Here is a 12,221-nt window from a genome sequence, read left to right as displayed (position 1 = left end):
CTACTTTCCTTGCAAAGCTAGGTTAATATGTCAACACAAATAGGCTGTCTGACCCCAGGAAATGGATAATCTTCACTTTCCTCATTTTCTCAGTCTCCACCGTGGCTTCCAAGTGACTCTGATTCCCCTGTTCTCTGACCCTCTCTCGAGTCTCTTTTACAACAAGGGCTGTTGTGTGCAGGTCTGTCCACGTTCGTGTTGAGTTGTATGCAGTCCCTCTCGATGCCCTCCCTGCTCTTCCACTCCAAATCTCAATGAAAGGGCAAGGCGTGGCAGCTCACCACAAGCAGTTTCTGAAGGAGAATACATGCTGGAGAGGCCCTGGTTGGTACTCAAGTAAACACACATTGACGTCCCCCTACTAACCCTTCTGGGCTTACAGCAAGAACGGCCAGAAGAGACTTAGGAATCAAGATGAGTTCATTATGCAATTTGATTAAAAACAGTGTTATATAATTGTGTTGTTTCCTAAAGATCGTATGTGGCACAGATGGGAATTACTCACACCATGCTGTGTCCTTGGGTGTCTTCTGAGTCAGTCCCCAGTCCACGGAGCGTGGGGGGATTGGTGGTGGTGGTGGTGGTGGTGAGGGGGGGTTGATAAAATGAAGGAACCACCCAAAGGGCTTTTACTGTTATCTCATTAACTGTGTTTCAGGTTATGCAAGCAGAACATCTTTTCCATTTCATGAAAAGCAAAACTGTGATGAGAACACACCCTGTGCTGTTCTATGTTCTGTGTTCCCCTGCTCACTGGCCACCTAATACCTCTTACACAAGCAGGAAGTTCAGGCCAGCTGTAGGTCCACCCAACGTGTTGTCTTTAATGGGCCTCTGGCCAGAAAGACAAGCAGGGATTGGTCCATTGTAACGTACTTATTAAGTCCTCAAGGTGATTTTCACAACATCCATACATCCACCAACAGCCCACAGACTCTCGAAATCTAGTAAGACACATCGAGACAAAAACATTTTGAGAGAAAATCAGGACAGGGGAGAGACTGGATTGCAGTTAGAGAATGAAGGGTGTTTACAAAGAAAACGTTTCTCATACGTCTTGGGCTTTCGGGAACTAGAGGGAGTGTGTCTCTAAGGGTGTTTTAGTGTAATACTCCAGTCATCACAACATGTTGTTTGTCTGGTAAGGCTCATCTGAGCGGCTGCCTTTCCAGAAAAATGACAACACCTGTGAAATCTGGAAATGAGGGAAATGTTTACTCATGGTACCTGAGCAGTAGTGTTACCCAACCATGCCTTATCCACAATATGGCAGATCAGAAAAAGCTGAGTCATCTTTAGAAAACTGATATGAGTCATGTTTTTTTTATATATCACTCGTGAATGAATGTAAATAACCGTGCTTGGAAATCGGAACGTCGTTTCGGAAGACGTTTCTCCTCCAGAGTTTGCCTGAGAATCGTCATATTTCTAACTTGTCTCCACAAGCGACTGTCAGACTGAAAAAAATCCAGTTTACACTGATTAGTACTTTTTCGTTAGAAAAAAATTAAAAAATGAGCAGTGTGCCAGTGGGGATGGATGATGAGTCCTTGGAACATGACTGATAATTAAACTTAGAAAAATATTTTTCTAATGCTTTTATACTGTTTGTTTTGCTCTCTCTGGTCTTCCCAGCGCCGTCTCATCTCTATTTGTACACAAATAATATTAGCAAGTTCAAAAATCAAGTAGATTACTCACATCTAAAGGTCTTTAAAAACCCACTTTGTGCGTCTGTTTTTCATCTGTACGACAATTTTGTTTTCTGTGTAATGGTCTTCATGGTCTGGTGGGGCCGTTAGCATTCGTGGCGATTCCATATTTTTCCTTCACTCTACATGAGTTCTTTCATCTTCAAAAAACACAGTACAGTGTATTTTTAAAACCCAGTGGAAAATTCGTGTGCTGTGGCCGCAGAAGACTTGAAGCCTACTTGGAAAGACTAATGGCTGCTTTTGTGTTTCGCACAGAAGACCTCTCCCATTCTGTAACATCTGATGGAAGCAAAATGGACTAAAATGTGTGGAAATAGCATGTTGTTTAGAACCATCCTGCCATTACTGATGTCATTACCTGTGGACATGGGCGTGAAGTTAACTTGACACTACTAAATGGATCCTTGCACAGTGTGCTTCTGCTTCCATCTGAAAAGAACCTCTTCCACACGGGCATTCATTACTTACCAAGGGCTCAACGTGGTTTTTTTTTGTTTGTTTTTTTGGGGGGGATTTTTTTCTGGCAACTCGGCAATGGCCGACTAGGTTGCCTGAGATCATTAGGAAACACAGACATGTATACAGTTTAACTCGCATGAACATGAGTGCAGACAGACAGTCAGACCCCGGGAGATATACAGTAAATATTTGCAGTACACCGTTGATAAGAAACCAGCGAGTGAAATTTGTTTTGGACTGATAAGCAGGGCTGAAATTAAAAATTCTTCCAAATTCCTTTTTAACCAGAATTTTGGAAACAGTAAATAGCATACAGATTTATTTCTTCCAAACGGATGGATACAAAATTTACATATAGCATATTTCTTAAATTCTTAATTTGCCTTAATTATATACAGTTTGAATTCTTTGTAACTGTAGCTCCAAGTTTATGGAAAGCCCATGGAAGTTATTTATTTATTGTTTTATTAATCAGAAAAAAAGTAAGTCTCTTTCTCTGTTGTCGAAATGTAAAACTGTCACCTTTTTTTGCATTCAGTCGCCTAGCAACAGCGTTCTCATGACTTAAACCACCTGAACGTCAAAAATAATAACTTCCATGTCGAAACTGGAGCCTCAACATGTTTCATTTCAAGGCAGCAATTATCCTGGTTCAGATGTGTGAGCGGACTCACGCAGCTGCTCTGCTGAAGCTTGTTGCAGACTCCAGCACCACAGGAGATACCTTTAGGTTTTGAAGGATCATATGAATCAAGGTCCTAAACTCACGGTATCTGAAACTCACTGATATGTCTGATGCATTTTTAAAGAGGACTGTTTCACATGGTAGCGGGCATCCACAAACATTTTGAACGAGGACATGTATGAGCCTGAGTAAAGGCGGGCTTCTCTTTAAGTTTCCACTTGACTTGATATTAACCCTGAGATTTCCTTTTGTGATCTCATTCTTTTGTGCCAAAGGCACAGCTGTACAGCTTCCTCTGTACTCTTAAGTTGTTCCTCTGGCACTCAAATAATCAGCCTGTGGCTAGATCTTGACCCAGAAAGACCACAGGGCTTTAACTCAGTTCTTTGTGGGGTGTGTTTGTGTGCATGTCTGTGTGTTGTTGTCCGGGTAATTGGTGATTGCCCTAGTTTGTGTGTTAGTGCCGATCTCCGGCCTCTGGCCTCAAGACTACCTCTGACCTTTAATGGCCAGCACTTTGAGCCAGTCTCCTGCATCCAGCTCCTGAGTTTTCCTGCCACTTGGCATGCCCTTGGATGTTTGTTGTTTGTGATGGATAAGTAATAGATTTGCAGGTAAACGGCCTAATTACCTCCGTCATAGAGGTTGTGCTTTTGGTTAAGCCTATGGTTCATTGGTGTGCAGGATATCACAAAAAGTTGTGAATTATGGTATGTTATAAAGACAAAAGATGTCATAAGATGTCATAACACAAGCAACAAGGATGAGGCGATTAGATTGTGGTTTGAGGTTGACGGTTTGATTTTGTGTGATTTTTGCACTAGTTTGAAAGGAGAACATCTAAAACATGAAAGCTTTTTCTCATTTCATGTTGAGGTCGACATTCGGACACGCTGCACCCTCCACATCTTCACACTTCATTGAGATTCGGGAGTTCAATTAATTGCTTTCATGGATGACAAATTGGTGCATTGTTCGTCTTATCCTTTGTAACCATCTGTGCCTGCGCTGTCCAAGAATACATCTGAGCTGCACGCCCTCCAAACTGAACGACTGACAGATGGTAGAAAGAAAGAATCTCCCGTCCAGTTCTTGATCTATAAGGCCACTTGTGTTGCGTAAGAGGCTGAGAATCCTATTGCAAGAACCCGTGTGTCTCTCTGCAGGTGCACATATGAGTGTCTAAGTTGGAATTACAGTTGTGGGCGTCTCATTATACTGATCTAGAATTCGTTTGCCACAACCAGACGTCTTATGTAACCTCAAAGGAAGAGCAGGCCTTGCTATCAAGCACGCTGTATCAGATAGACCATGATCCAACACACACCTCGATCATGGAGAGCCCCTGAAACGGGATATACTGTAGCATTGTTGGGGTGCAGAGAGGGCAGCTCTGAGGTTTTCTATCAGATAACCAGCCGCAATTGTGCCCGTTGGACTTTCCAAAGCTTCGGTTGCGTTTCTGAAAGACCAGCTTGAAAGGTTGCCCCGGTAAAGGTCACCGCATAGACCTGATTGTTTTCTTTTAGTGATCTTGATCCTTTGTTCTCTGTAGTATTTCTTCACGGAGCACACCGATGCCTTTGTTAAATGACTGCTATGTCATTGTGCAACCTAAAGATAAGCCAAGGGAAACGGTGAAGCATATGCAGATAGAGCCCAGCTGACACCACACACACACACACAGTCTGCACAAAAATGAAAGAACATTAAAGTGGTCTTCATGTATGTGTTGCAAACCCTAGTGGCTCACAACATGTACTTAACATGCTCATAATGTCTTTGCTAACATGCTGACGTAAAGCAGGCATACAATCTTCTCCATCTTTGTTTTACATTTGTTAATTAGCACTGAACAGACTGCGAGCTGCATGTGGCATTTCTATGGGAGTTTGCCTTCGATAATTATCAGTTATTATGATAAAAATGATTTTCCTTCACCCTCGTTCAGAGAGAGAGCACCGGAAAAATGCTGTCTTTCACCTCATGTTGGCACTGCAAAGGAAAAAAAAACAAAACAAAAAAAAAGAAAACATGGTGACCACGAATGTCTGAGCCAAATGGCAGAAAACCTTCCAGTAGTTGAAACCAAAGTGGTGGACCAACTCCCGTCTCTCTGCTGTCAATAACCAGACATATTTTCATGCTGATCGATATCGGTGGAGGTTTTTAAAAGTCTAAAAATTTTCTAGGGTTAAAATAACACAGTCTTGGTGGAGGCATGATGATGATGATGATGATGATGATGATGATCCCCGGTTCATCCAAATTCGTGAGGCAGTTGAAACTGAATTGGAAACATGCTTCCATGGTAACAACAAATGTCACATGGAGATGAGGGCTAACTGAGGATCGGTGTCTCAGGGGAAAAATAACATGTAGCTGGACATGCACTTTAGATGTGACACACTGATACACTGACCCACAAATACAAGTCTTAAATACCTTGTCTTAATCTCGCCAGTACATGCATGGTCAACCACTGTGAGCGAGGTAAAAAAACAAAAACATTAAAAAAAGGTTGTAACCTCATGACCTTTGACACCAGAGCAATAAAGAGAGGACACAAGTGTACATAATAAAAGGTGACATAGAGGTGGTTTGACGTGTTTCAGCCCTATCGCTGTGATTCAGACGCCACCTTCAGGTTTTTGTTTCAAGAGGGCTTATCTTTGTCCATCTGCTGCTGTTCTCCTCTCTGTGCGTTACTTTTTCTTATCTTATTGGTCTTTACTGTAGCTGTCCTCTTCATCTTCTTGCTAATTGCACTCAGCATATTAAAATTGTTTAAAATAAACAGGATATTTTATCAGTTTCCTCTTTCCTCTCCTGTCTTACCTGCTAGAATTGAGACCAGACGGAAGCTTGTTTGTGGTGACCATGAAGAATAAATACTTTCCACTTCAACAGTCTTCTCGTGAAACTTTGTTATTACACTGTCTGATCCAGCCAGTGAACTGTGGAGCCTTTATATGATTGAGATTTCTAATTGGGCTTTTAACATTTTATTAGTGATTCAAGCCATCATTTAGACATAATGAAACCAGTGCCTATAAAAAAGCGGTTGATGTCTACACAACTGATGACTTTTGTTAGCCACCTTGGCAGCATTTTCCACTTGGCACACGACAGTGGAGCGAGTCAGGGAGAACCAACCAGGGCAGGCTGGCCTTTGAAACAGTACCAGATCCAGGCCTTGAATTATGGATCCGCGCAGGGAGCTAGCAGTGCTATAATCAGCAAGATGGCCAAGCAAGTCAGCCCTGCTGCTTTAACGACCAGAACAGCAGGTGCTGTTGATTAGAAAACCCATAAGCCAAGAAGGGCGCCGGGCAAGGGTGCTTCATCGCACCCCATTGCTTTTTATGGTGTTTAGATAACTCCATCACGCTAATTGGTTTCATGTCGCTGCATAAGCAAGCTGTTGTTTTGACTTTGGCTGATCTTTGTGAGGATATTAATTATTTAGGAGCCTCGCTTTTATCATAGCCACAGTGTGTAAATTCACACTCTGACTACTTGTTTTGTCAGCCCCCCTGCCCCGGGGTCACGTTGAATCGAGTCAAGCCCTGCATCCAAATGAAAAGTGGATGGAGCATGTGATGTCCATTGTGAAAGGGGACAGCGTGATTAAACTGTTAAAAATGACACCTTGTTTACAGAGGCTGTCAACCAGGAAATTGCTTTCCTTTTCACCAGTTTCTGCGGTTCTTGAGTCCGTCAGGCTTCTGGCCCCTCATGTCAAAACTGACGTTTCCTTTAGTGGCAGCCATGAATTAGTAAGCGAAAAGGGGGGTGACTGGTCCCAGCAGAGAGAGCTCCATGATCCAATTTAGACCCCAGTGGAAAACCTCATCACTCACCGCTTCATATGTAATTGAACTGGACTGTTTCTGTCTTCTGTCTGAATTAGTTTCATCTGTCAAATCATTATTGATTGGACTGGCATTCAACATCAGAACTCGTATAATAATAATTATCGTCATAGCTACAGCTTGCCTCCTACTTTGTTCATTAACTTTGACACCAGAACCAGTCAGACATTTCTATTAACCTTATCAGGTTCTGTGTGTTTTGCTGTATTGCGCCTGTAGTGTTTGTAAAGCGGTTGCTGTGCAGCAGTCCACTGACTCACAACCCACTTCTGAGCCTTCTGAATTCATGATTCAGGCACAGTACATAACAACGATGGATTGATCAGCTTTTCTATTGCCAAATCTGTCAATTCTGACTGCCCGATGACAGTTTGATCAACTGGTCTTTGTGTTCGACTGCTCGGATCTCGCTGTGTGATAGGGTTGGTTAACCCAAAGTAAATATAATCATAGTCTTTACCCAAACAAAGAAACGACTTTGTTGTGTGTGTGCAGATGGACCTTTTGTTGCTTGTAGCATATGGCATAACACTTAACAAATACAAAGAATGAGGGCTGCAACTAACGATTGCCAATTAATCACTTAATATGTCAACAGATTGTTTTTAGAATCTTCTTTAGTACAATCAACATGTCAAAACCCAAAGATAACTAGTTTGCTATCATTAAAGAATAAGAAAAAATATTCACAACTGAGATGCTAGAAACAGTAAATGTTTGCTATTTCTGCTGCTCAAATGATTAATCGATTCTCGAAATGATAAATGCAACTAGTTCTGTAGATCAGCTAATCGACTGAACACGTCGAACAGTTGCAACTCTGTAGGACTGCTGCGCTCTGGATGATAAAATAAAATGTGTAACTTCTGAGGATGTTACAGCAATTTCTTCTCATGTTCATCTCAACATTTTGCCATTAAACTGTGCCGCTGCCTGAATGTTCTCAGTGTAAAACACCCATCAGGCGACACCTCGTCTCATCCACGCTACCTCAGCACACTGAGTGGGAATGTGCTGGCCTCAGCTCTTGTGGTCAGTCATGCCACTTGCCACCCTGCTTGCACAGACTTGCTCCTTCTGAGGACTTGAAATGCTGCTCTGTTAGTTGCTATGTGTTTACGAGTACATGTTTCCATGCAACTGTGTGAGAAAGAGAGGACGTGTGGGAGATTTGCTGGTTTCCATGAGACTGCCATGTTTCCAAAGGCTCCTTAACCTGTTCTGTACACTGGACATCAACACTTGGCAGCTAAGACTGACCTGTACTTCACCCCAGAGGCTTTGTTTCTCAGAAGCCTAACTGAACTCAGAGGACAGTCTGCTGTGAAGGGCACCTACGTTGGCAAAGTCTTAACTCAGAGAGGTTACCTGTAGTCCATTACAGGCATCAAAACCCTGAGTCACATGCCCAGACATCCAGTCTTATGTTGCCACACAGTGTACTGTCATTAGAGCCACACCTTAGAGTCTTATCAGCAGACTTTAAGAAAATTAGTGGTATAGAATCTGCCTGAGCAGCAGCTGCTATGTGCGAATGTTCAGGGGTGGAGCTGTGGAAGATATTGTAACTCAAGAAACACAGATGACAGCCGGGACAAGAGGTGTTATCAACACCCCCGGGCTTTAATGATTTTCCCAAGTGTACACGCACGGACACAACTATGCACGGATGCACACACTACTTGATACCCACTATACATGCATACATTGTGTAAGAGCATCGTGTCATGCCCATCAGCCCTCTCAACGAACACAATTGCACACAAACACACACACACGTCATGCATATAGTAGCAGGCGATGTTCACACTAGGCAGTCTAAATTGCCTCTCTGGGTGAGCCTTGCATCCTCACTTAATTGGCATTTTTCACATCACAAATCTGCAGTGGATGCATTTTTAAAACACCATTGTCATCTTTTAATGTGAACGAGGACTTTGTTGCCTTTCCAAAACGATGACGCGTATTCTAGACGCTGGAGGATGTCGCCTCCAGCTCTGTGGTGCAGGTCTCGCCATTGATCTGCATTTATGCTGTCAGATGACTTCATAAACATAAAATACTGACATGATTAAGGTCTTAATACAAAAGAGGATTACTGCTTGGCTTTATTTGACTTGCTGCGTTGACTCACTGTATGAGCCATGCTACATTACTGCTTTATGCTCTGATAGCAAAAACAACGATGGAAATAGCAAAATGGTGTTTCCTGTCATAGAACAATACATGCATTGTGGTGAAACAGAAGTTTACTAAAAACCGCTGAGACCAGTCAGTGCTCACCGGATGATGGTGGTAATTTACTGTTTTTTTTGTTTGCCAACTTGATTTTTAGGAATTTGTGGTTTTATCAGCAATCGAAGATTTAGGAAATGATTGCTAATGCCTCTGCTGATTTTATTTGTTTGGCCTGTTTGGCTGAAATTGACCCTGATCAGTCTTCTGTCGTAATCCACTAAGAACTTCCTTTATGTGTGTCTTTACACTTTACACAGTCTGATTTAATAGGCTAAGATATAATAAAACGGGCTGAGTTTTAAATGTGTTCTCTTTGCGTCAGTACCATCACACATCTGATAATGAGGTCCTGCAACACATACGATGATTCAACTCTACCTGGTTGCCCCTCTCACAAAGTGCTGCGAAGACAACATTTTGGGAAGTCAGCAGCAAACTCAGCTGAAAGATTTGGATTAGTCCTCATCTTTCTCTCTCTTTGGCCATTTTTTGACAAACAAGGTCTTCTGATTGTACATGTATTGGTTCTGAAGGGGTGATCAGATCGGCTGAGATTAGATGGCTTAAGTGGCTCTGACCTTAAGTGCTTCTGATACTAAGACAAGTGCTCCCTTGTTCACAATATCTTTCCTGTGAAATGCGATCAGAACTGGTACGTCACTGAGGCTGGACGGCATACAAAGTTAGAGGAGAAGCAGGAAGCTAAGAGGACGGGCAGAAAGAAGAGGAGGGTGTGGACGATTGGAAAGAGAGCAGCATCACCTGCTGCACATGCTACTCCACTCATGCCCTTCTTGTGTCACGCCGTAAAAAGATTTCAGCTCTGCTAGGGATAAAAAAAGGAGCATGAAAAGACGTAATTTGTGCCCAGTAAGGAGGTAAACTCGAGGGACAAACAAGTAGCGGTGTTGCATTCATTTCTTCTACCTCTCCATCTTTCCTCCCTCTCCCCAATCTCCCCTCTTGAATTTCAATTGAGAGGCTTCAAAGTGAGCGGCTCAGTGGTTGAGGGGGTCATCAAACAAGCCGGGTGCTTCAGCGTTTCGGGCCTCAGAGGACTCTCCAGGTCTACCGCTGAATGGAGCTGATCAGCTGAAAAACCTGGCAAACTCTTTCTTTCCTGACATCGTATCCAAAATGAACTCAAGGGTCCTCTGTACAATCTTGTTTTCTTTACTGTTAGTGACTTTTCCGCCAATTTCTTAGCGTGAGATTCAAACCCACAACACAGTTATGTTCATTAAGCTGTAAACAACTTGTCAAGCCAGTTTGCACCCACTCCTATTCAGTGATTTGTCAGCAGAATTATATTGTTTTCCTCTGATGTCGTGCTGTGCAATTTCTGTTCAGAATTTGTCCCTGAAATGTTCTTTTGGAGAGCTGTGATTTGCTGATGATTATGGTTCAGCCTCAGGCTTTGTCAAACACCACAAATGGAACAATGAGACATTTCAATCTCCATGTAGTCTCAAACAAAATGACTGTACTGTTTGGACTGTCACATACACAAATACGCCTTTTTAGCAGTCGCAACCTGCCGTTAGTCCCACTCCTCCAGATGCTCCAGTATGAATGCCCTTGACATGGGGGCTATAAGCAGGATTCAGACTATGGCAGATGGCTTGAGTGGATTCCCATTTGCATGCATGCATACATACTATGAAGTGTCCTTGATCTGAATGGAGGCTCTTTCTGCCACAAGGACTGCCTGTCATACATCGGAGGAGACAGCTTCCATTGACATGTCTTACAATTATTGGTAATTAAATGTTGTAAAACTCACTGAAAAGTTGAGAAGTGAACCCTTTTTTTAGAAATTATTTTTCTAATTTGCAAAAATCGCTTGTTTCTCCTCCCCTTACATTACGAGTGTCGGAAATTTTCTTGATGTGCCCCAGGTGTTTTGAACAGAAACAGACAGAGAGCCATCTGCGTTTTACACTGGCTATCTTCCACATCTGTCAGCTCTCTGCCTGTTTTTTTATCTCCCTTTTGCAGCTATGCATAACCCACATAGTAATTTAAACAAACAGATGATAACATTAGCTCCCTGTTTGTGATCCGTTTGACCCCTGCAGAATTTAACTGGGACGGTAATTTTGTATTCGGCCGTTTATTTCCGTCACCTCAGCTCACCTAAAGCAGGGCACGTTCGCTCATTATCCGAACTTTCCTCAGCGATCAACAGGAGACATCATCAAATTAATTGGCTGCTCAGACGTCAGAATGGGCTGCAGCACTTCACACCCACTCATATTGTGCGTCTCTCTTTTCGCTTTTTTCCCCTTCTTTGCCTTCAACTTCATCATTAGATGGTGGTTCTGATGGACCCCATGGAGGACCCGGACGACATCCTGCGTGCCAACCGCTCCAGGGAGAAGACTTACATGTTTGACGTAGCGTTTGACTACTCAGCCAGCCAGGTCAGTCAAAAGTAACAGATCAAATAAAACATTAAATGAAACAAATTTGATATTTGTGTTATTAGAATATACGCATGTAATTAAACCCCGAGTTTGTTTTCCTCTCCCCCCAGGAGGAGGTGTACCGAGCTACAACCAAAGGGCTGATTGAGGGCCTCATATCAGGCTACAATGCCACCGTGTTTGCCTATGGACCAACAGGTTTGTGTGTATCTGTGTTGCTCAGAAAGCACACACACACACAAAAAAAAAAACTTTGTCTGAATGAAGGTGCATCATCCACCTGTTACATGTGTCAGCTGGTGTGCGATCTCAGGCCAGACTCAGGACACTCCCGGGGGGGAAGGGTGACACATCTTATTCACATCTGTTTTGGTTTTTAATTTTAGTGCAGGTCCGATTAGAAAATGAGTCATGCTTTACCTCCCACGTTTCCTGCGGGTAGAGGCAGACTGTCAAAGACTAGTCGAGCGCTATTGCAAGTTATCCATCTGTCTCACTGACTTCTTCTGCCTCCTGTCTGTCCATCTGTCTCAGAAATTCACAGCTCTTTGGGGTTTTAGACACAGGGGTTTTAGTGTGTGTGCGTGTGTGTGTGTCTGTCTACGTGTTTGTGTGCACATGCAACTCTGTGGTGAGGCTAGCCAAGGACAAATTAAGACGGCACATCCTGAACCTTCAGTTATCAGGACACGGTGAACACTAATCTTTTAGCTTTCATAAGGTGTTTTGGTACAGACTGTGGTATTTATTTGACATTTAACAATTTTAAAAACACTGTGTACATGGGAATTATCTTTAAAATTGCATTAATTCAATTTTTTGA

At 42.8% G+C, this 12,221-nt stretch overlaps 1 protein-coding gene across 3 annotated transcripts in view; it reads left to right on the top strand.

The window, feature by feature from the left end:
• The window catches only part of kif19 (kinesin family member 19), a 30,799-nt gene that overhangs the window by 7,102 nt on the left and 11,476 nt on the right, over positions 1–12,221 (top strand). For 2 of the 3 annotated variants that reach the window (XM_046376218.1, XM_046376217.1), the window contains 2 exons: positions 11,285–11,395; positions 11,509–11,596. The exons of the other annotated variant lie outside the window; for it this stretch is intronic. In XM_046376218.1, coding sequence (XP_046232174.1) covers positions 11,285–11,395; positions 11,509–11,596 — 199 coding nt within the window. The remainder of the gene's footprint in view (positions 1–11,284; positions 11,396–11,508; positions 11,597–12,221) is intronic. 3 annotated transcript variants of the gene reach the window in all.

Source organism: Scatophagus argus, chromosome 21, assembly GCF_020382885.2.
Source record: "Scatophagus argus isolate fScaArg1 chromosome 21, fScaArg1.pri, whole genome shotgun sequence".
Taxonomy (NCBI): Eukaryota; Metazoa; Chordata; class Actinopteri; family Scatophagidae; genus Scatophagus; species Scatophagus argus.
Note: the sequence above shows the minus strand (reverse complement) of the source record. Positions and strands in the feature narration are given on the sequence as shown.